Source organism: Myzus persicae, unplaced genomic scaffold (assembly GCF_001856785.1).
Source record: "Myzus persicae strain clone G006 unplaced genomic scaffold, MPER_G0061.0, whole genome shotgun sequence".
In the NCBI taxonomy this organism is placed as follows: Eukaryota; Metazoa; Arthropoda; class Insecta; order Hemiptera; family Aphididae; genus Myzus; species Myzus persicae.
The window spans coordinates 354,791-381,132 of NW_019103412.1; the positions used below are offsets into that span (position 1 = coordinate 354,791).

Consider the following 26,342-nt stretch of genomic DNA (forward strand, 5'->3'; position numbering starts at 1 on the left):
CTAGGTGCTTATCCTTTTTTTTTTTTACTCTTCCGGGGGTCTGATTATCTCAATCAGTAGTATGTAAAATATTAGGGATTATATGCATTTCATAAGCTTACTCGATCGCGCAATTTATAAAATACGCAAGCCTGAAACGCAACCTGCAGGCATCGTTGTCATTTTCTTTTACGCGTTTTATACTTATAAATTAGTTGAAAATAATGTGAAATAAAAACTTACAATCGTAATAAAGCTCCATTAAGTGAATAACTCAAAACCTAGGGGTTTATAATAATGATAATATAATATTTACAATACAATATCTTCTATAAATTGTAATTAATTCAAAACTTTATAATAATTACCTCATTATTTTTTTCTCGTTTAGTTTAAAATAAACTGTATTATTAAATAATTTTGGAAATCAGTAAAAGCTCTGTACCCACTCTGCTTCCTTTGTATGCTTTTAAAACTCTTTTTTCTGCCTTTCGTTTCCAAATAAAACTTGTGTATATATAAAAAGTACGTTTATAGATTTTATTATATTTAATATTATTTAACATATTCGATTGTTTTAATGACTTATTCAAAGAATTCTATTTTATCATTTTAATAACCTATCAGTATCGGTGCTAAATCGATAAGTAGTACCTCGTAAAACCCTTAAAAATAAATTTCTAATTATTTTTGAAGTCATTAAATATGAATAAAAATGAACTGTTAACTCATAAAAATTATTCACTTTATCGAATGGTGATGTTAGCTTAGTTATCAGTTTCATATTTATAGATATTTCAATTTCAACAAAGCTTGCTCATCCAGTATTCTAAATAATAATTATTTTTTAAAATTTAGAATACTATTTAATTGCAATTTATCAGTTTAAAACAATTGTAATAGTGAAATATTTAAAAATGATTATCAAAATCAACTTAATTAGTATTGTTTCTTAAAATAGGTACGAAAATGGTAAAGTGTCCTTATTTTAAATTGTAATGTGACCTATGTGTCTAAGATAATATAGTATGTAGATAAGTTATAAGTCCTAATTGTTGTACCATGTTTCTGTATCTAGATTCTTTTTTTACAAAAATTGAATCTAGGTCTATGTCTGGGATGCAAAATATTGTGTATTTTTAATAAAAGTATCCAAGAAGGTCGTGATAACTAGGTATATCCCGTAACCGTAATAACGTCTACAAACAATTGATAATATGCAAAATGTTTCTTCAAAAACATTATAAGAAATATAATGGTTTTTACTTTGCCTTTTATGATATAAGATTTATACCAAAACATGGCTAATGAGAGGGGAGGGGCTGAAGTACTGGATACGCCAATGAGTTAACGGTTAACCTATAGATTTGATGAGATAATTTCAGAAATGTTTTGGTAATTTATTATTGTATAGTTTGAATATAAAATTGAATTTTGAATCAGAATACCTACCTATAATATATTAGAATAATATTAGATTATAAGTAGTATGTTTTTGTTTGAGGGTACAAGCCTGTTTTATATAAATAAAATAATATTATAGAAGGTGCCCATATTATTCAACAGTTCAACATATATTGCATTTATACCATATATTTGTACCTATACAAATACTAAACTATGCGATATTTTTTAATAGCCACTAGATACTTTAACTTACCCTCTGGCCACTGCTACCGACCAGTAGCGATCACCACCATATTTTAGCTGTGAGACAAGTCTCACAAGTTAATAACCCTCTCGCGACTTCTGTTTGAAATTTGAATTACAATCAGTATAAGGTAGATAAAAAACACTAAAGCTTATGCTAATTTATTTGAATTTTGCGTTTTGCGTACCGTATGCTGTGATGAGGATTGAAGTGTAGCATGGACAGTCATAATCGTCTTTGAAAAGCAGTTGCTTCTCGATTTTTTTAGTATTTAGGGTGGATCGCGGGTGATGGGTGCTCGATATGACGGAGAAAAACAATTACTAGATAATAATTATAGTAGACAAATAGTATTACTAACGTCGAATACTTTCTAATACCAAAGCTAATAGTAGGTACCCACTTGTGTTTATTATAAGTTGTTGGTAGGTCAATTTTGGCTCGCTTATATGTTAAGTAGGTATTTTAGGATCGTTTTGCCACTGAGCATAGGTACCAGCATGTCGATTTTATATAACTCCTTTGTTACAATTACATTTTTAAAGAATGTCCAGTAAGCAGGTACACAAAATTGTTTTCGCAATATTCAAAAAACAGAAATGGAAAAACATTTCCTTCTCATTTCTATTTCCTAGACCAGTTTACCTCACGTAGTCTGAGAATTAAGAACCTCCGCAGTTCTACTTACAGAAGACCAATCACTAGTAGTTGTACTTATCATCGGACAATATACATACATTTACATTGCATAGTATTTAGTACCTACATTATTTAGTACCTTATAAGAACCTACTTGTAAGTTTATTTTGTATAAAATTAAAATATATTAATAACAATTAACAATCAATTATCGAACGCACCATAGCTCCGCATGAATAAAAATATTTTGTGAATCCGTAACTCCGCATGCACCGTACCTCCGCACGGTCGAAAATACAAACGCACCGTATCTCCGCATGGTTGAAAAAACGAACGCACCGTAACTCCGCATTATAAAAATTTTTATTTACATCAGCACATCCAAATATTGCTGTATTCATTAAACATTTATTAGCTATGCAGACGGATTCTTATATAAGAATGAATTCTGCCAATAATAACGAAAGTAGGATAATTAGAAGAAAACTAAAAAATAATATACAATTTATAAATAAAAAAATCGAATTATATAATAACAACCAAATAGATAGATATAGTTTTGTAAAAAGTTTGGCTTCGTTTAATAATATTTTATTTTAACTTATTTTAACTTACATTATAATTTTAACGATTTTTCGTTGTATGCATTAATTATTATAATTTTTGTTAGATACATTTTATACCGACAATGACGATTTTTTTTGTATGCATTAATTATTATTAATTTTATATTTTATAATTACCTAGTATTACCTGCAGTCTAATATTATTTTTATTTAACTTTAATAATATGTATTGTATTTTGTATATTTTAAACATTAAAAAAAATATGTGCGGAGTTACAGTGTCAAAAAAAATCTTTTATGCGGAGTTAGGGTGTTTAAAAAAAACTTCGTATGCGGAGTTAAGGTGTCGAAAAAAAACCTTGTATGCGGAGTTAAGGTGATATATTATAAAATGGCGACGATCCGTGCGGAGTTACGGCGCACCGCAATTATCAATGATCAATCTATCTTTTAACATTGTAGTATGGCATTCGCACCCCAATAGGCCTGATGGGGATCAGTCATTATTACAGAATAGATTAGTATATTTGATAATAGCACAGAAACATAGACATATAACGGATTATTATATGTCTAGGGCACAGAAAACTATCTAAAAAGATAATCTTCTAAAAGACTGTGGCACAGATACAAGTTCATAGACGATAAGATTATCAATCTATATCTGTGGACCGTAAACCTATAAACTTGTTTATAGGTCTATGCTGTGGACACAGAATAATTCTGTGGTTGTGACAACTGGTGGCCATAAGACTTATCTATGGCTTATGCGATATACTTAACTTATCTATTGTTCTATGCTATGGCTAAATTTGCTTGTAAATTTAGCAACATTTACAAAAATACTGTTAAACCATTTACATTTTGCAGCACCTATTGGCTATTAGCTTTAAATTAACTAAAATGAAGCAAGCAGATGAGAGGAGATACATGGTGACCAAATAATAAAAACAAATTGTCAGTTATGTTATTAAGTTTGTATGACTGTACATGTCATGCGGAGAATAAATCGCGGGAAAATATTGCTTTAAAGATCTGTCACAAATTATTACAAAACTGTGTTTGATAATTTTATATTAATGTAGTGGTCACCCCGGTTGTCCACCTTTCCCTTCAAAATTATTGCATAGGTAGATACGATATGGCCTCTCTATATAATATTATTCTCAAGGGTTGTGAATATACTTTAAATGATGGGGGGGGGGATATTCTGTATTTGTGCCGTTACTCAGTAGTCGTTTGTGATAAATATTTTTTAAATTTTCATTTTTGCATGTTTTTTATTAATTTATCTGCACCGACTGTACGCTAGTTAATATAACCCAATTTTATTTATTAAATGTCTATTATTAGTATTAGGTATACAAAGTACAAACCAATAATTATTATTTTATACTAAGACAAAACAAATGTTTACCTATATAATAAGTTACATCAAGTAAACAAGCAATACTATTTATTATAATTATTACTTTTAAACAACATTCAACTTTTTTATGTAATGATTAGGTAGAAAAAAGATTTTTAAACCATGTCTAAAAACGATCAGAGTGATTCTGAATACTTCAATTCCACTCCGGTTTTATACAGGAAACGATTGAATGCTCAGTTTTACGAAACACCGTGTGAAGAATTGGCCATGAGTTTATTGGGCAAAGTACTTGTCAGACGACTGGATGATGGTCCCATTATTAGGGGTAGGATTGTTGAAACAGAAAGCTATCTGGGCCATGATGATGCTGCTTCTCTATCATTTAAAGGAAAAGTTACACCTCGAAATGAACCTATGTTTATGAAACCAGGAACAGCTTTTGTTTATATGACATATGGAATGTACCATTGCTTTAATATTTCTAGCAAAGGTATATTATTAGTTATTACATTGTACCAACCACATTGATCAAAAATTAAAACTGTTTTATCTTGATAGGAGACGGTGCTTCCGTTTTGTTAAGGGCGGTAGAACCTTTGGATAATTTGAACACTATGACATCTCTACGAAAACAATTTAGAAAATGTTCAAAAACAGTGATGACTAATAAAGATTTATGCAATGGCCCTGCAAAGTTATGTATAAGCTTTGCTATTGATATAAAATCTTGTAATAAACAAGATTTGACTTCATGGGATGGAATGTGGGTAGAAGAAGATGAAAATAGTAAGTTAATCGACACAATCGTTTGTTCGCCAAGAATAGGTATTAAATGTGAAAAAATGTGGCAAGATAAATTCCTTAGATATTATATTCGCGATAATCCTTGCGTTAGTAAGATAGAAAAAACTAAAATGAATGAACTGAAATATTCACAAATCGAAAATATAAAATAAAAATAACTTATAAGTACATATTATATAACATGTTGTAACTTTAAATGTACTCAATTATTTTTATGTTTTTATTCTTTATTACCCTTGCAATGAAGTGAAGTGAAAGAAGCAAATGAAGTAATGTTAGTTTATTTATTACTGTTGTAAACCCCTGAATAATTTTCTATTATAGTATGTTCTCAGTCGTATTTCCACAGGGCATTATACATAACGTGTGTTTAAGAAGAGCATTTTATATTTTTTGTACAATTAGTAAAAGTTAAAACCAGTGATAAAGCCTAAATAATTAAAAACCTAGTCGTTTGTTAAATTTATTTGTGTTGGAACCACGGTTTCATAACATTGCCTATTGGATATTATATTAACGAAGTAGTACCTAATAATTATTTTGCCAAGCATAAGAAATAAATCAAATAAGTTAAGTTATTCTGATCTAAAAATTATCTTACGCTGTGGCGTAGTAATATTCACAATTCTATTTTAGTATTTCATAAATCATACATAAATGTCAATGTAATCTGAAGTACAATAATAATACCTTTTTGTTTATTCAATGGTTAAAAATACTAATAATGGTTTATATTAACACTAATTAATTAACATAAAAATCAGCTACGTTAATAAAAATGTACATAGTACATATTGATATTATTTTCAATCGATTCATCACAAATACGGTTTCTAGTTCATTATGTACTTTATTGTTGACCGTTACACACTATATATCTATTTATATAATGTCAAGATCTAAAATATGTAGTTTTGTTTTATGAAACAACCATCTTTTTGCTATCTTAAACAATTTTAAAATAAATAATAAATAAAACAATGTTTAATAAATATAAAAAACGGTTAACTTTTTATACATAAATTAAAGTGTTGAGCATTTATTATAAAATATGTATGTAGTTGTACAGTTGAAGAAAGACAAATCAACAAAAATTAATACTATATATCCCTAGTATAGAAAATTATGATAAATAAATAACAAGAAAATGGTAACAATAAAAACATCGACAATTTTAAATATGAAAAAATATTTTATCCCAAAATAATCATCAGACTATATTTATGAATAATTTACTGATACTTAGGTCATCACTCAATATGCATTAGTCATAACACTCAGTTAAAAGTTAATAGATGTACTTTTTCAAAATGAGAAACAGTGGTGTTACTGTGTTTTTGCTCATTCAAATAGGTAAAACATCAAAGTTTAATATACATTTTAAACATTTTCTACCCTTCCTTTTCGCTTCGGTTCCGTTTTCTCTTGACATTGAGCTAAAGAAGACGTCTATCAGGAGAAAAATATATTGAGTAACAATAATTGTGAACATTATTATTTAAACTGAAACTACATATGTTTATACCTTTTGAGAGTTGGAACATTCTGGATTATTTATGTTTTTCATGCAAGGTGATTGGTCTCTAGAGTGTGTCACACTGCTACAATTTGATTCTGCACTACATTCATCACCTAAATAATTAATATTTTTACTATAAAATGTGTACAGATTTAAAAATGTTTTTTTAATTTACTATTAATAGATCTCATAGAAATAGGACATGGCATAATCACATTAGACGTATGTATTGCAACATCAGTGAAGTGGCTTCTTAGATTATGTTCTAAATAAAAGTTATAAAATCAACAAAAAAAAATATAAAATATATAAGATTTACACCAACTTTGTTTTAGGGTATTATTACATGGTGCATAATTTGTTTCACAGCTCGTCATCTCTAATAAACTTGCTATTTGATTAAGCTGTTTTCTTCTTGCTTTAATCCGACCATTCAATAATCTAGATATAATTAAATTCACCATTTGAAAACAAAAAAATTCATATTAGTATTAAATTAATACTAGGAAATAGATAATATGTTACTTTTGTCTTGCTGCATTGCATCTAATATGATCATCAAAAATTAACTTCACTGTGTTTGTAATTTTATACTTTGTATCATGCATAGTAATGTGCAAAGTTTTTGTTTCGTTGTCAATTTTGGTAACCTAAATATTAGGTTTATAATAATATATATTTTTTAAAGAATATTAAAAAAATATTTTAGCTTTTACTTCAGCATCATGAAGATAACAAGATAATTTGCATACACCCCAACCAAGGAAACGACTATGTGGCTCAACTAGTACTAATTGGCTACTAATGATTGATAGATACCGTCTTGTTTTAGCACCATTTTCAGCAATTATCATACAAGTTATTAAATCATTACCATCTAAAATAAAAAAATATGAATTAGATTTTTGAATAGCAAATAAATTGATTAATGTGCATTGAGTTAGTGAGATGAATTCAACATTTTCACCAATCACAATATTCCATACTAATTCTGAAGTGACTGATTCATTAGGCAATTATCTGTGACAGAATAGTAAAAATCTTTTATTTATACTAAACTTTATTTTGATACTTTAGTTTGAACTTAAATGTTATTTTAAAATTGATACAAACATGATTAAGTTGATTGATTTTTAATATAATATAAAGTATATTAGTACTAAGTTAAAATTTTAATTAAATCCAATTATTAACTTTATCACTAACAGGTATCTGGGCTTTGGCCTTTCCAAAACAGGCAAACCTTTTAAAGAAGCCATATTATAACCTGTGTTTATATCAGTTGTATAACATGCAATATTCCGAAGTAATTAATTACTAACTCTATACAATATTATTTTTTTATAGTTAGTGGTAAATATTATAGGTAACACCACTAATTTTTTCTCCCAAAATTCAAATAGACCAACAGATCAGATTGCATTGTGTTGAACATTTATCTATGCTCTATTCAGAATGAGATTGTACCTCGGCGGAGACCAGTTTTCGTCCAATCATGGTCAGGCGCTTCCCCCATCTAGGCAGCTTGTGAGACTTTCACTGTGGAACAAGCCACGTCCAGGTACAGAAGTCGGCTGCCGAGGTACGATCTCATTCTGAATTGAGTATAGTATAAATATATTTGTTAATTAAAATTCTCTTACTCAAGTTGATCGGAGTATCAAATACAAAACACTTAGTTCTATCAACTAAAGGTAATTGTGTTTCTTCTTTCCCTTCAAATGTCATTAACAACTTGCGTATATTAAGAAAAGCACAGATAAAATGTCTTGTTCTTTCAACCTAATAAATAATAAAACATATTATTGTTATAATATGTAGTTTAGTTGAGTTATTATTATTTTTTAATTATTTAAATAATTTAATTATAATGATAAAATAACTGCAAATAATTAATTTACATTATATATTTGAATGAATTGGGATTGTAAATACATTTAAATAATTTTCAAAATAAGTTAAAATTAAGATGGTACATACATCTCCACACGGTAAACGTTTTGACAGTGGTATTCCTGTCATGGGAGAATGTGCTGGCGGTAGTAATAATGTGGAATCACTTAAGAGTCTTTGAACATTAAGTATCTCCTTGTGCATTTCATTGTATTCATCTTCAAACAATTCTAAAAACATTTCTTCTTTCTGTAAAACAAATAACTTCATTATTTTCTTTCACAATTTTAATTATAAATAAATATATTTGACAGTACTGTGCTTACTTTAAAAAATTGTCTAAGAAGTGGTAAAATCTTTTCTTTTGCATTAAGAATAATAGCGATATGTCTGTCTGATATGAATACCTGTTCCTCGTGAATCGTTAATTTTTTCAGTAATGTTATGGCCATTTGTAATGTAACTGAGCGTACATAACAAACTAGAAAAAAAGTTAGTAAATTTACAAATATATTTAATTGTTTGGATCACATACCAGGTTCAGACGCAGCTGTAATAATGTTAACTAGCTTATCTATAAGTTCATTTCTTTCATCGCAGTGAACAAAAGAAGAACTATTTTCACTTTTGATGGGAGTTAAAAATCCTTCATAATACTCTTTAGAAAGACTTGAATTTTCTGATATAGCATATAATAAACATACACCAAACAATGCAGAGCTGTCAGATTTTTCAATTATCAATTGGCTGAATATAGATTCTAAACACCGACAATGTACAGAATCACCTAAAAAAATTTATTATAAATTAAATCAAAATATATTATTTTAAATTAGTCGACAAGTAATTAAATGCAAAAGTAAAGAGAGGGAAAGAAATACCAAAGAAGTAACGGATAGACTGAATAAAAATAACTGTTGTGACTTGTGCATAAAGGAGAGTTGAAGTTCAAAGCCATAGGAGGTACAGGACAAAGATGGCTGATCCCATATAAAAGAGAGCGAAAGGTGGAAAAAAAGAAGAAGATAATTAAAATTACCGTCATTTTTTGATAAAAGTATTTCTTTTTCTTCGTCTGTAATGTTCATGCATGTTAATGATTTGAGATCAAAGACATCAGTTGATTCATTATCTTCTTTTTCTGGTAATACTGATATTTCATCTTGTAATTTAGTTTCTTCGGAAATCTAAGCAAAAAAAATATATTTATAGTATATGGGAAATGAATTAAATTTTCAATAGTAAAAAAACATTTAAAAGCTACTTGATTTTTTGCAGAAAAATTGCTTTCCAATAAATATTTAGCTAATGGTGTAACTAATTTAGTCTGATGAATAATTAAAAAAACTTGTGTTAGTAAAAATAAACATATATCACTATTCATCAATGGTTGTTGTTTCACAGCATCTACAAACTATATAAGTAATTCAAATTAATTATGTGATACTTTAAAACAAATATAACATTTAATGTCTTTAGATATTTAAATAACTTTTATTAACCTCTTCTGTTTCAACAATAATGTATTTGTCTGGTGGTGCTAATGAATGAATATAATAAGGCACAAACAGTTTATCCATTAAATGATCAACAAGCACTTCATTTAACATATCAACCTTTGAGCTTAAAATATCATTCAAATAATGTAAATCGTCTAGATGAGAACTCACAAGATCTGCAAGTTTTACTCTATACTGATCTCTAAAGACAAAAAATATTTGTTATCAAGAGAACTTTATAAAGTATTAAATATTAAAAATTAACTAACTGTATATTTTTTTGTGTATCAACATCAATTGGTTTAGCTCTTGCACTTGCATCTAATTCTAAAACGTGTTTACCCATAAACCAAACTAAGTTCCCAAAATACGGAGCACAAGTTTTATCTCTGATAAATCGTAACATGCTTTCATCTTCAACTCTGTAAACATTAAGTGTCAATGTACGAACGTATGTACGTACCATAGAATCAGGATGGTTAAAAAACTTAATTGCTTCTGTATAAAGAGGAAAATCGTTGGTTGTCTGAGTAATAAATAAAAATATAAATTAGGATTAAAAATTGTTGAATTTTTAAATAAATTGTATTACCTCATTATAGAAAAAATGAATGGTGTTTAAATTTAGTTTAAAAGATAATGTTTTTAAAAAAGATATATAGTAAGCTAAAACATCTTCATCAGAGAAATCCAGCTTATTTATTATTATGCTATTAACATGGTTATTGCTTAGTAAATAATCTAGAAATAAAATAAAAATATTATAGGTTTATTACAAAAAATAATGATTTAAATTAACCCTCACATAATGCAGTCTTATTTTTAATATTTTCAAATATAATATTCAGTGTTTGAAGCAATTGTACACAGACATAATTTCCACATTTCTGATTCAAGATATGTAGAAAGTAATTGAACATATTATTTTCCAAGAAGTACCTATAACATGTACAACAATTAACCATAAATATAAATAGTTTTTTAAATTAAAACTTTTTAGTATTTGTTTTAAAATAAATTTGACTAAACCAAGTAAAATACAAACAATACATTATTTAATTAAATACAAATAAGTATTATCCTCTAGGTATACAACAAAACACATTACAATACATTAAATAGTATATAAAAAGCTTTATATCTTGTCTTATTTAACTTATCGTATTTTATTTTGTTCATACTAATTTTATTGATTTAATAAGAAAGTTATTTTAACCTACAAGGTATCATAATATTGTAATATACTTTTAAGTCAATGTCATTCAATTACCAAGTTGATATTGTTTTTCTTAATTAGCATAGTTTATTTTAAAGGTCAAATAATGTTTTGGCCTTGCCAGTCATTAAAAAATGTTTGATTTTACTAGCAAATTGTCGTATTAATACCTATTTTATAGTTAAATATGCTGCTTAACTGAATACAATTTAACATAAAAATTAATTGTCTTGTAGAAATGTATTACATTAAGATTTAGAGTTTCTTGTTTGACAAGAATAATAACTAAAATATTATACATAAATGGAATTTTATATTTAGTTGACAAACTGCTTAACTAAGCATAATGAGAAATAACATTGAGAAGATAATGTTTTGATCAAAATATATCATGAAATTCTATGGTGCTACTTTGTTAATGGAGTTTCCATTTATTAGTCGACAGTGCTTTTAGTGATGATACATTTAAAAGAGTATAGATTATTCAACATTTTAAAAGACCACAATAATAAATAAAAATGTGATATTTTGAACTATGTCATAATGGAATCTATTAATTTGGATAATATGATGACTTCAACATTTGGATTAAGAAGTAATTAATAGGTCATCATTATTGTTTAGGTGTATATTGCCTACTATGTGTCATTATTCACTTTGTTTGTAAAACAATTATAGATCTAAACAATTTAAAATTAAGTAAATTTTCTCAAATGACAAAACTATTTCAACTACTTAATTATTAGTCATTAAAATGAAAAAAAAAAGACCTAGCATTAAATTATTTTAATGTATTTCTTGTAGTTATATTGATAATATTCTGTAGTATAAACTTAATAACTACCTACCTATATGTCTTATGTAGGTTATAGTATAAAAGTCCCAGGTACTAGTTATCTATGTACAAGTTTTAATAGTAAAAAGGCATTTATTTACTCAAATACAGCTGGGCTATTTTGATCACCCCAAATCAAAATTTCGGCCATACTTCTGAATGATTCAACTAACAATGTACGATTGGTATCCACAACATTTTGATTTTTACTTAATACTGTATAGATATATCTGTTAACAAAATTAAATATAAACAACAATGTTGCATAGCAGGTAGGTACTTATAATATTGTAGACCATAGAAATTACTTGAGGTACTCTAACGAGTGGAGATTTTCAGGTTTTACCAATTTTTTTGAACGAAACATATTATTTGGCGCTGAAGTGTCTACAATTCATTCCCAATTATGTAATTATTCGATGGTGTTCAACCTTGGTGCAGACCATTGAGCGATTCGAGGATCTCGATAAAAACGTATCGTGGTGTAAATAGAGTGAAAAAGGTGAATAATTTTATTGTTCACAACGATATTAAAGACACAACGTTCAAAATCATGTTATTATTGTTACGTGTGGACCATCGGACCATGGTCCGGGACAGTGCGTTGTAACTTATAAGAACTAATAATAAAGAATAAATAATAATATCAAATTCAAAACAATAACATTCCTAATCGCAGTGGTGGAAACGGGTTATGGCGCGCGGGCGTGCGAAACGTAATCGCTGATTAAGGGATTGATAACAGATGTGCGAGTGCGAGACAACTTTTACTTTCGACGCTGAGGCTGGTCCGTGCCACTCTGTAGATCGAACAGCTGATCAACAAAATATTTTTCCAAATTTTTTATAACATAATTTGTTCAAAAACGAGAAAAATAAAACCAAAAAACAATTAAATTTATATACGAAAAGTTTGGTTTGGGGTGATCGAAGCTGGTGGCAGGAGACAGGACACAAGGATTCTGAATTCTGATAGTCAAACGCGTCCGGGCGAACTTTACTGACAGGCGACCGTTTCCACCATGACGTTTCTTCCATGGAAAATGGTTTTTTATGTTTTTTTTTTTTTTTAATTATTTTATTTACCGTGGGTGGAATCACTGGAATGTCCTTGCACTTGCTAAGCTCCGAAATCACGACGTCCGACGACGACGGCGGCCACCAGTTTTGATATTTTCCGATGTTTGGTTCCCACATCAATAAAAACCATTTGGCGGCCAATAAAAACGATTTGTACATGTTAAACGATCACCAGACAACGTGCACCGCGATTTCTCGGTAGGTAGTGTTCGGTTTCGGGTCGGCCGCGCAAAATGCAAGCCATCAAGTGTGTTGTAGTCGGCGATGGGTAAGTCTTACAACGTACTACTTAACGATACCTAATACCTATATTGTGTGTATATATATTTTTGCGAGTGTATTTGTGTTGTGCTTCAAAAAAAGACTAGCATCTTCTGCTAACTGGTCTGTCCCTGTCAGTACGCCCAACGATGTCTCACGTTTACAATCCCCGTTATCTTGGTAGTTTTTGGTCTGTTTCTAAAGGTTTCTGTGTTCAATGACTGATGTGCTATAGTTATTGAAAATCATCATCATGCACCATGCTGTGTCTAGCTACAAATTTTGATACAAACCTATGGACAGTTGAGTTCATTTGTAAGAGCGTAATCAGTTATAAATCTTATCGTCAGTCACTTAAAATGACTCTCATTTTGCTTCCATAACATTATCTATCCATCTATTGATTATGTCTCAAAATATATAATGCTTTGTCAGTCTATTAAAGTTTTTTGTTCATCTTTGCAAAATTCAATATTTTGTATCCAACAATGTCTTGCACACCTGTTTGATTTTTACACAAATGTTCTATTATAATTTGTTAATATTGCAAATTTTGTTTTTATACAAATACCTATGTTACTGTGATTGAGTTCTGTACATAATTATTTTGTTCTTTTTACAGAGCTGTTGGTAAAACATGTTTACTTATTAGTTATACCAGCAATGCATTTCCTGGAGAATACATACCAACTGTGTAAGTAACTTAAAATCTTTAATTAATCGTACAGGTGTTTTTTTTATATATATTATGTAATAAATAAAGTAAATTAGTACACTTAATTAATTTCTCTGTATTGCAATTATTGTGATTTTGAATTTGCTATTTTTTGATAAAATCATAATTATATTGGTTGTAACCAGTAAATTATACATTTTTTTCTTGAAAAATATAACTCAGGTATTAAGATACATAATATATAATTCTATGCTTAAGTTTGTTCCATGAAATACATATTTATATGGTTATAATAATATATGTATATTAGGTATAACCTGTCGTTATGATATTGTGTTAAAAATTAAAATTAACTACATACTTGTTTAACTAATTAAAATACATGCTTAAACAACTTACATTATTGATTTCATGCTTTTATTATGAATAATAAATGGTGTCAATATTTAAATCGATAAAAAATAAATATTCAACTTATACATTTTGTATTTATTGTTTATACTTTTATTTAGAAATAAATTTCTTTCATGATATGTATAAATACATTCCACGTCTTAATATATTCTGTTATACTGATTTACCTTTAAACTTAAACACATTTTAAATTAAACATGTACAAATATTATTATTTAATTTTAGATTTGACAACTATTCGGCCAATGTTATGGTTGATGGGAAACCTATAAATTTAGGATTGTGGGATACTGCTGGTCAAGAAGATTATGATAGGCTTAGGCCTCTTTCATATCCACAAACAGTATGTTTAGTTTCAGTTATTTCTATGATATTTTTTTCTAATACATTTAATAAATGAAAGATGTTATTTTGACTAATTGACATATATTTAATCAGGATTTTTTTATTTTTTTGAACAGGATGTGTTTCTTATATGTTTTTCACTAGTAAATCCTGCATCATTCGAAAATGTTCGGGCGAAAGTAAGATTATAATCAAAAGTACTCTTTGACATTTATTTAATTAAATTAATACATATTTTTAGTGGTATCCTGAAGTTCGACATCATTGTCCAAGTACTCCAATTATTTTAGTTGGTACAAAACTTGATTTACGAGAAGATAAAGAAACAATTGATAAATTGAAAGAAAAAAAGTTAACTGCTATTACATATCCACAGGTACATATTCATATTAATAATGTTGTACTTTACCTAATTATTTTATTAAATATTTATTTTTAGGGTTTATCAATGGCCAAAGAAATTGGAGCAGTTAAATACTTGGAATGTAGTGCTTTGACTCAAAAAGGTCTAAAAATTGTATTTGATGAAGCCATTAGAGCAGTTTTATGTCCTGTACTGCCAGTTAAGCCAAAACGTAAATGCGCAATAATTTAACAATCATGACTATGTTGTCACTGGTGAGTTAATTTATTATCTTAAAATCTAAATTTTTCAATTGTGAATTTTACACTGTTAGGCACAACATAATGTTTTAATTTATCGCTTTGAAATATAATGTATGTTATAAATTAAATATTGTAATACACATAACAAAAAAATAATTGTTGTGGTAACTTAAAAAAAATATTGATTAATTATTTTTTTGATATTTAAAATTGAGGCTTATTTTACATATTTATGAAATATATAGGGACTTTAAATCCAAATGGAGGATTGTCCACGACTGATAACTGTCAGTTCACCAATCGATACACATTTTGTTGGTGTATAACAACTAACAAAAAACAAAAGTTCTTCCTGCAAAATAATAGAGCGCACATAATAATTAAATTATGTAATATAAAGTATGATAAGAAATTTATATATTAACTAGGGACCTATAATGCTGTTGAACAAACTTATGGCCTAATTTTATAGTCTAATCATGTAATCTATATAGCTTAATCATTTTTATAAAAAATAATATATATATATTTAAATAATCCATAAGTTAATTAATTCTCTAATTGTAAATTAATACAAATCAATTTTCATTGTGAATTTTTTTTTTTAAATTATTTTACAATTATTTTCTATTAAGTTGCTTGGTGCTACTTACTTTCTGTATCTTTTAATATCACTGTAATTTGTTTTTACTCTCTAATGACATTGCCACAAATGATGTACTGCATATGGTAATAATTTATAATTAATATAAACAACAAAATCTACAAAATACCATCATTCATTTTGAATGCCTTATAGTTACATGATAAATTGGGTAATGTTGGCAATTTATTCTCAATTGTAAACATATAAGCTAAGTGATGTAATATTGTTACAGTTCAATAGTAGCATGGTTATTTTAAGTTAGGCTGTAATCAAAAAATTATTTATTTATATCTTAAGCTTTTATGGATTTACAAGATGAGCACCGTGTGCTTATTATTATTCTCAATTATTTATCATGTATAACTGACATAAATGCATTTTCCAGTGGTTTAGAGTATAAAATATTGTGTATATAGAAATTATATGAAATATGTACAAAAGCAACAAAACCTATAGTATCATTTTTGTAATATTTGTTATGTCTAAAAAAATCAGAATTTTAATGTTATTTTTTACTGAGTTTCTTTATAAAATGTTGTTGGACCTACTAGACGCATGATATTTATTTATATAGTCATGTGTTTTTTTTTTTTTGTACGATATTCATTTTTTTCTTTTTATTTTAACCTTGTAATTTCTAAATAAATGATATATCTTGTATAAAAAAAAGATAGTTACTTTTATTTTCCAACCCCATGTTTATGACTTAAAAAAATGTAGTCATTACTTTCATAAATAAATGATGTTTTATTGCATTTTAAATTTATATTTTTTATTACTAATTGAACATTTGTATTTCTTCTTTATTAATGTCTATTATATTTAAGAATACATTACTATCCTTTATACCTTAAATAGCTTATTATGATCATAGATCTGATGCGAATTATTTCAAATTGTAACTGTTAATTAGCAAAATGTATAAAATAAATTAATTTGGGACCAGTTAAAAATGTTTATTTATTAATTGAAATCTTGGAAAATTAATTCTTTCAATAATCATTTATTATGATTTTTATTTCATTTTGCATAATGTGCTAATAAATGATAATAATGTTTATTATATAGGTATGTATACAAAATAGTCCATTGAGTATTCATTTTAAGCTATTTCAATTTTACAAGACTCAAACAACCTTAAATTTTTATAAGAATTCCATTTTTTATATATTATTACTAATTATTATTTTATATTATTTTTAAATTAGTTATTTATTTTGTTACGTTAATTCAAATTATTTGTTCTGTGTACCATTACGATTACAATTTTTAATTTCCATGTTATTAACTTTTCAAATAAATATAAAAAGTACTGAAATCTAGATCAGTTTTAAAAATTGAATACATATTTAAAATACTGAATTTACCTCTACCCAAATTATTAATATCAAAACAAAATTATATTTATAATTCATATTTCGTGTTAAATAATTTAATATAAGAGGTCATTGGTTATATACTGTATATAATTAATAATATTTTTTGTGATTGAGTACCTTCACTGATTGAAGTTTATATTTTTACTTTAAATTATTAATTTTTAGGAGTATGTAGTGTTATTACTTATTAGAATGTCTAAAAACAAATACTTATTACTTATTCTATAACTATGTGAATTTACATAATTTTTAGTCAAGAATAACTGGTATTCTTTTTAATGTCTTTTCATGCATAATACGCAAATAAAAACGTAAATCATTTTAGACGATGATTATACTGTAAAGTTCTTCATCAATACCTTATTGTAATACATGGTTGGATAAATATCATTTTTTTTTTAGTGTCCAGTTCACTGACCAATTATAGCTGTTTGATGATACTTGTTTTTGGTATAAGGTAGTTGTTCAGTAGCAGATGATTTGCTGGAAATTAATATAATATAACATGGATACCCATTTCCAACAAATTAATATTTCAACTAAATGTGTCCATTAATCATATAAGTTTAATGTTAATACTGTTTTGTTAAAGTGGGTTAATAGTAATGCAAGTTATGCAGTTATAGAAAAAAAAATTAAATGTAAAGATGTAACAATTGACATAGTGACATAGACACTCCTAAATTGAATATTGGTCATTGGGTATTCAAATCAATTTGTAGCATACCTCGGCCCAAGACGAGTTGTAATTTGTACATTGCATTATTATTTTAAATTTAGAAACAATGATAAATCATTCATTACAATCTGACTTTCTACAAAAGCTTCAATTTCCCAAAGGGCATGGATATAAAAATTAAATTGTATTAAGTGTAGATAGAAATTGGAACATTCAAATATTGAAATATGCAATACCAGTACCAAATCTCGAATTAAAATGTTAAATATCTTATACATTAAATTAGAATAGCATTTTAAAAATAAATAAAAATTATAGGTAGTTACTGTAATGTAAAATGTCACTGTAATCCAATGTTGGACGATTCATTATTATTTTCAGCGTGAGAAATGTATTACTGCATGGTGCATAGCCTACATCCGTTTTTTTCTTTTCATTATATAATCTCGTTCAAAAAAAAATTAAAACGACAATCTGTTACAATTAGTGTTGTGCTGCGTGTCTATGTATTTATCCTCCAAACTTGTATCCATTAACGCTGGCGTTCGACTGGGGACAATAATATTCGTTTTCTATTTCCTGTTTAAGATATCTATTTACAGTGAACTAACTAATTTGAAGCTCGTCTATTATTATATACTATGATAATATTGTTTTGATTATTAAGAACATCGTATGACGTGTACAGAAAATAAGACATTAATGTGTAGATAATAATATTATATACATTTTATTACAAGTTATAACTACCTATTTAAAAGTTAAGTACAAAAATTGAAAAAAGTTTGGACCAAATATATGAATAATTTCTATGTGTATTGTTTCGTAGGTTACTCGTGTTTAAAGCAGCATTTCTCATTTTGCTAGGACCTTATGGCGTCTGACTTGTTGGGTACCGCCGGTCTACCACCTGCAGTCAACGTCACTGAAAAAAAATGTTTTTAAAATATTAAGTGACTTTCTGAATTATTAAAAGAGACATTTGATACGCAATTACTTTAATTGCATTAATTATTTGCCATCTGTTTCACACAAAAATATACCACACAGCATAAACCTATAGATATTCTATATATGGGTAGGAGGTACCTACCTACATTATAAATAAATTATCAATATCAATTAATAATCAAAAATCACTCTTGAAAGTGCAATGATATTATAATATTATGTCAATAAAATATATTTACATTATTACATTGGAGTCGCATGTGTTGTATGTGCGGTATGTCACCTCTGGTAGGCTGATGTCACCCGCGTCTTACTATAACAGTATAAAGCATAACATATTTGATGTAGATATAGCCATCTAAAATTTTAAGTTGAGAGGAACCAATTTTCCTTTATTATTTTTGATATTTGATCTATCCATGGCCCTATCTATAGCTTTTTTTTATTAATTTAATTTTATAACAAGTAATGAGCATTTTTGATTGGAGGTGTACAAGTTTGGGCACCGCCATTGCGGTCCACTGAAGTAACGCGTGGCGTGTACGCTTATTATTATATTGTGACATCTACGGATTGGCTGGTTTTTTGATCGGTAGATAAAAAAATAGAAACTGCTGATTTTCTTTGAGATTTATATAAACACCAACCTACCCATCTCGTAAGCCTTATAATCAAGTCGAACCAATACTCAATAGATATCTCTGCAGTTATAGGATTTTATCAGCGAGGTGTAATTGGTGTCTCATCTAATTTAAATTATAAAATTGTATGCGATCGTGGTAGAAATGTCGGATACATACCTAATTGTTACCTTCGACAGCTTGTACCTAACAATAGAATATGATGTAGGCTAATCTCCATCGACCTGGAATTTTCCACCGTTATCAATGCGATCTTAGTATACAATTTGAACGAGGGATTTCACATTATTCTGAAACTTTTTTTAAAACATATTATAATTTATTAAACGAGCAGTGTACCTATATAATTAATATCATAATCCGTTTGTTACGGGGGATGATGAGAGGCTATTGGAATCATAGCGCGCAGCCAATTTTAATACCTACCTGGCTACCTATATAATCTACTCAATTAAAAATAATAAATATTATCATTACCTAGGTACCTAAATAATAACTTTATAATATTGCAACTTGTCTTTAATTTTGTTTGAAATAATTATTAAGACCCCGCATATTTTGCTTTACCTATACTTAGTAACGTAACGAAAATTACAAATTACAGTAACGAAATTATACTTTCATTATTTATATTTACACGCAATAAAAAAAAATACTCTTTTATTACTATGATCAGGTACCTACACCCGACGATTAATTTTTTATCAAAACGTTCGTTGTACCTATCCACAACAGCCACAATTTTTCCATGTGTTTATATTATTTTTTATTTTGTTGAGTTTGGTGTTGAGCTTACGCCAGTGGATGTGCCATTTGTTATTTAAGTGTAGATTAATTTCGTTCTTTGCGTCTGCGAATGTGATTACGGTTGATGAGGTCACTAATGCATTGTGGGCTTCTTGGTCAGCCCGTTCATTTCCGGGAATGCCTATATGTCCCAGAATCCATACAAAATGGATATGTTTATTTTTTTTTCTTGCAAGGAAAGTTTCTTCTTGGATAAGCTTTGTGATATCTGGTTGGTTACGTGTTTGTGATGGCGATTAGGTTGCTGAGTAAGTCGCTGAGTATTATAAATTTTGTTCGGTGGTTTGCGGATTCTGTGTGGATATAGTTTACGACTTTGTATATTGCCATCGCTTCTGCTGAAAATATTGAGGCTTGAGGTGAAAGTTTGTACGCTATTGTTTGATTGTTTATTGTTATTGCGAGCCCGCCTCCATGATTAGTCTTGGAGGCGTCGGTATATATGTGCACGCTATTTGGATGCTCTTGTAATAAGTTTTTTAGCATGCTTTTGTATATGGAAGGCATAGTGTTTTCTTTTTTAAATTCTGTAAGAGTAAGGTTAACATTGAATGTTGTGTTCCATGGGGGGAAATTGTATGGTTTTCTTTCTAAAATGTTCTTCATTTTTATATTTTCTTTTTGGGCTTCATGTATATATGTATTTCAGTATTTGTTACTTAGATGGCTGGGTTGTTTATATTTCTTTTGGTTCTGGCACAATAAAGAAGAAGTAGTTTTTCTCTTCAAAGGTTAGATGGAATTTCAGTAGCGATGTTCATAATACTCTCAGTGGGGCTGGATTTAAATCCCCCCATTGATAGCCTTTGGCAGTATTTAATTTGGTTTGTATATACTATACCTACATATTATAGGTATCTAAAAATATTTTTATTTTAAGATTATTACTTTTTATCATTTTGTGGTATTTCACGTTTTTCTTTAGTAGATGATGTAGAACTTATTTTTTCAAAATTATTACAGTGGCGTGGCGTCACCTAACCAATGCTATAACCTATAACCTATTTCCTATACCTATTACTAAAAAAATATGTATACAATCCACTACTAAATTCATTATGTAATTCATATTATTGTTATTATGCTTACATCAGTCTTAATCGACATAACCTCAAGCTGTTTATATCATTGGGTAAAATATTAGTTACGGTACTATACGATCAAATAAATAACTATAGGTACTTTAAAATATTCATTGGTTTTACACACTAATTTATTACATAATATTCGTTATCATTAAGTAATAGTTATTACTTATTAGTTCTTACTACCAGAGAGCGGCTTTGTTTGAAGTTTTTAGGTAAAGTCTCAAATCGCCTAGAAGTGATATCATATTAATCGTATATAATCTGCTTTGACCTGTACACAACTTTTTTTTAGTGCCACAGGTTGACAGTAGACGTTTGAAATAAAAATACCTACCTATAATTACTTATTTAAATTTCCAGGGAAATGTAATTACGAACAGTACTTACATGTAGTACCTAGGTATGGGTTAGATTAGCCTATAGTTTATAAGGTTTTAAAACTTCAAGTATAAACAACAGTGCTAATAGGCACGCCATATGTACCTATCTGTTATAGGTAATTAGACTAATTATTATTATTAGTAGGTACTCACTGTAGACTATAGTACTTTATTTACTTTATAATCTAAAATTATAATTACTAAATTAGTATAAAATAACTTTGGGTACCTACCTACATAATAATATTATATTTATCTATAGTACCTACCTATACTAAGGATTATGTAAAAATTATAAACATAATATTAAATTTAAAATAAACTCATTCTGCTTAAAAACAATATTAATATCTTACGATAAACATTATTCATAACTCATAAGCTATAGAAACTTTTGTTAAAAAACTTCGAGTTCATGTAAAAAACCATCAATATAGTTTAAAAAATAATTTAATTAACCACATAAATCCGTAAAATAAATTTTAAAAAACTGACAAGAGTAAAAACTTTAACTTTTAAATTCAAGTTACACTTGAACAACATTAGGTACTCCAAAATTTGATGCTAAATAAAAAAAAAATAATTTGTTTAAGAAGTAAGTAAGTATAGGGGTATAGGTACTATAAATACTTTTGAATAGTTTGGGTGGATGCTCAAAATGACAAAATGCCGAAAACTCAATTCAAATTTCAAATTCACCTTAAATGTATGCCAACGTTGCGCTTGTAAACATAATATAATATAGGCACATGGAGATAAAAATATGTATTTATAATTGTAAACTTTTAGTAGTGTTCACGATATCAGAATTAAATGTGACTTGATGTAAAAATATAATTTTTAATTATACATTTCCGTAATTCCATCACTTCCGTACTTATACGAAGATCAGATTAAGCTGCAACAGTAAGCACTACCTGAGCATATCATTGATTAACTTAAGAAATACTACTCTAATACCTACAGCACGTAATAATTAAGTACATTACTATAATTATTAAGAATAATTGCAGGATGTAGTCTACTCCAATAATCTCGGATGTCATATTATAATGACAAAGCTGATTTTCGTTAGAATTTATGGAGTCGAGCCTCCATATTGATCCTAATACAGATGTTAATGAGCAAATTTAAACAGAGGAACAACACTGGCAAAGGTATATTATATTAAATGACATTATGATCTACAGCTAAGAATATAGTATACATATACCTATTTAGTCGAATATAGTAGGTACGTAATAAACAATATTATAGGGATTAACCAGCAGCATTTGATTGGTATAATTTATAATATAATGTAGTATTTAAGACGACGCGAGTAAAAAATAAATTATGTAGGTACGTGAGTCAATGTTTATTGTTTATTTCTTACATACCTATAAATAATTAATATATAATTTAAGGCCGAAATTATCAGTCCAAAGTCTTGGTCCTAGACATTATTTATCGGACTACTGATTTCACGTTATTTTAGATTCTAATTATAGCATAAATTGTAAATAATTGTAATTATCAACCCGTTGTTTATTACTTATTATTTCATCTTTTCTATATTATTCTATCCTAATATCACTTGTGCTTATTGTAAAACCTAATTTACAGATTGTACAATTCTCTTGTTTAAAAATAAAAAAAATAAATAAAAAATTATAGCAATGAAAGGTTTGACACAAATTACGTGATTCTATTTTTGTGTCTTGTCATCAACTTATTTAAAGCAGTAAAACTGTTTCAATTTTCAACTTTAAAGGTGGTTTCTGATAGGAAATTGGATCTAGTTAATACTTTTCGGGGGGTCAAATTTCTAAGCAGGTGCTTTTTGAAATAATTAATTGGGGGAAAAAATAGGGGAACATCTTTAGATCCTACTATATATTCTATTAAATCAAATGAGTAAAAGTCTTGAAATTTAAACAAGGTTCCCCATACTTAGGTATTGTTCTTTCTAAAATTTGATTCAAGGCATTTTTAAGGAAACTTTTTTTTGACAATATCGATTTTATTTTGTAGCTGTTATTTAAAAACAAACTACGCACTATAAATATTTAATATTTTTCATCTTATCTATTTTATATTAACATTTTCTATACATGATATATATTTTTATAAACATTTAAAGTTTCAAACAAAAAATAACAATTTTAGTTATTTCGTTGTAATTCAATTAAATATATTACGAGTATCTGTAAGAAATTGAAACTTTTCAACATAACGTACATTTTTATTGACTATTTATGGTGGACTTACAGAAATTAATTTTCAAAATATTTAGATACATTTTAAGCCCTTTATACTTACCTATACGAATGTATTCACACCGTTCTATGGCTGTATTGACTTATAGTTTAGTAAGACGTAAAGTCATATTATACCTAGTAATATAATTATATCAAATAATATTATTAAAACTATTTTATAATATATCTATGTACTTTATTTTTTGGCATCAATTTGTCTATCCCGATTATTTTGAAATGTAGGTAATGTGAATTTTGAAACCTCAATTTGCCAACCAGATCCAATTTGCTACCAGAAACCACCCATTAAAGTTAAAAATCGATGCATTTTTACTACTCCAGAAAGTGACAACAATATCATAAAAGAAAAATAACACACATCTATAAGTCTACAATTTTAGTTATTTTGTTGTAATTAAATATATATTATAGAAAAATAAACACACATCTATAAGTCTACTGACTTGACATATTTAGGATTTTGCTGTAATGAGTACACATTTTTTTTAATGCCTTCTTCCCCCTATCAGTTTTTTTACAGTGGCAATTTTTCTCACCCATAAAAATATCTACAGCACGTGTGTTAAATTTGCTGCTCCCAAACAAGTGCTTCCCGGGGGAATTGCCCCTCATGCCCAAAACATTGCTTCCTCCCTCAAACACGCCACTGGCTTACTGCTAAAAATCGAAAAGAACAGAGTAGATAATCGATTCGTTTACTAAACTTAAAATTATGCGTATACGATATCCATTAAAAAAATATTGATATATTTTTTTAATGTTTTTATATCTTTCTGGACAAACTTCTAGGGATGGTTCAACTCATTAACATACTTAAGATTTACTTACAATTGTAACAAATTTATCTTGATTTTTGAGACGAAAAAAAAACAGATCGATCATCCTATTCGAGTGAGATTTTACAGGATTCTTATCTATAGTCGCTTTATAAATTTTAGTAATAATAATATGTGATCGGCTGATGCTCATACTGTATACGTTTTGATGAGACTGTTTTTGAGAAATAATAAATAATAATAAATGTGTATTATACTGCCTATATTATAGTCTCGTGATTGAATATTTCTCCATGATTATAACTTATAATATATTTGCATAATATTATATACACTTTTAACGAGTTCGGTGATTGCTATATTGATTGCATGTATATTATTATATTTATTTTATGATAGGTTAGGTTCACTCGTTTGACGATCTGATATAAGTATGGCGGCGGCGGCAAGGATTACAAATAACAGTAACGCTATATAGGTATACAATATATACATATTAAATAGTATCCCACATTGCATTATAATATTATCATCATGTTTGATGTTGTCTGACGTTTTGACGTTCATGGCGCGTTGTCAACTCCTATATGATGGCCGTCGAACCATATCACACGGTCGGTCGAAAGGTCGCACGACGTCTAAACACTAATCAGTAATCGTCATCGTACACTGCTGCAGGATGTCCCACAAGCCGTCACCGCTAAATTATGTAACCCTATTAAAATTAAAGCAAATATTTGGTGACTATGTCGTCTAATACATAATAAATAATTATTATCATAATATTATAATTGACACAGAAATAATATTGCAGCATCTGAAAATAATTTGTATAAATAAAATAAAATTTGTTCAGCCGCTTGTGGAAAAGTTTATAAAACTCGATGTAAGTACACGCTACACTCGTTCAATACGAGTCACGAGTGTATTTATTTAATTAATAATAAGATAAAAAAAACCGATATTCACATTTAAAGTAATTCGAGAAATCTATTATATTTCGTATACAGTCATAATAGGTATTATCTCAAACGGATATCCGCGTAGTAATTTTATTTTCTGTAATTTATCTTTTATTACCACTTTTGTACAAAAACATTGTATTTATTTTTTGAAAGCAAAATTTTAATATATTTTATTAGTTTATGATTATTTTAAGTAGGTGCCTATAAAATATCAATTTTTAAAACTAACACTTAAAGAAATTTGAATAAAAAATTAATATATTATTTAATTTTGCATTATGCATTGTATATTGTGATTGAAATAATAATAACAGAATCACTGTATCAGTATTCAGTATTATGTGCACGTACCTTTATATGCGCAATTAATTAGGTTAAATATAATCTAATAAAACCGATGAAAAATGATAACGA

At 27.7% G+C, this 26,342-nt stretch overlaps 3 protein-coding genes across 6 annotated transcripts; 2 read left to right on the forward strand and 1 right to left on the reverse strand.

The window, feature by feature from the left end:
• Positions 1–4,051: 4,051 nt before the first annotated feature.
• Positions 4,052–5,920, forward strand: LOC111034419 (DNA-3-methyladenine glycosylase-like). Of its 4 annotated transcripts, none has more exons than XM_022315653.1 (3): positions 4,052–4,273; positions 4,426–4,697; positions 4,766–5,920. In XM_022315653.1, the coding sequence occupies exons 1-3, from the start codon at positions 4,245–4,247 to the stop codon at positions 5,161–5,163; spliced, it is 699 nt and encodes a 232-aa protein (XP_022171345.1). In that variant the 5' UTR covers positions 4,052–4,244; the 3' UTR covers positions 5,164–5,920. The 4 variants fall into 4 exon arrangements, with proteins under 4 accessions (XP_022171345.1, XP_022171343.1, XP_022171346.1 ...); XM_022315651.1 differs by having other exon boundaries at positions 4,224–4,273; positions 4,345–4,697; XM_022315654.1 differs by having other exon boundaries at positions 4,267–4,344.
• A 114-nt stretch (positions 5,921–6,034) lies between these two features.
• LOC111034418 (protein CLEC16A homolog) lies at positions 6,035–12,683 on the reverse strand. Its single transcript, XM_022315650.1, has 18 exons — positions 12,282–12,683; positions 12,075–12,203; positions 10,728–10,861; positions 10,515–10,663; positions 10,192–10,448; positions 9,926–10,124; positions 9,688–9,837; positions 9,463–9,610; positions 8,959–9,210; positions 8,750–8,904; positions 8,511–8,672; positions 8,174–8,312; positions 7,247–7,407; positions 7,056–7,180; positions 6,856–6,971; positions 6,706–6,795; positions 6,537–6,643; positions 6,035–6,460 (listed from the first exon to the last, which is right to left on the reverse strand). The coding sequence occupies exons 1-18, from the start codon at positions 12,338–12,340 to the stop codon at positions 6,392–6,394; spliced, it is 2,601 nt and encodes an 866-aa protein (XP_022171342.1). The 5' UTR covers positions 12,341–12,683; the 3' UTR covers positions 6,035–6,391.
• A 373-nt stretch (positions 12,684–13,056) lies between these two features.
• On the forward strand, positions 13,057–16,414 carry LOC111034420 (ras-related protein Rac1). Its single transcript, XM_022315655.1, has 7 exons — positions 13,057–13,321; positions 13,937–14,008; positions 14,630–14,747; positions 14,866–14,928; positions 14,991–15,125; positions 15,189–15,367; positions 15,601–16,414. Exons 1-6 carry the CDS (start codon positions 13,287–13,289, stop codon positions 15,342–15,344), a joined length of 579 nt encoding a protein of 192 aa, XP_022171347.1. The 5' UTR covers positions 13,057–13,286; the 3' UTR covers positions 15,345–15,367; positions 15,601–16,414.
• The last annotated feature ends 9,928 nt before the right edge of the window (positions 16,415–26,342 follow it).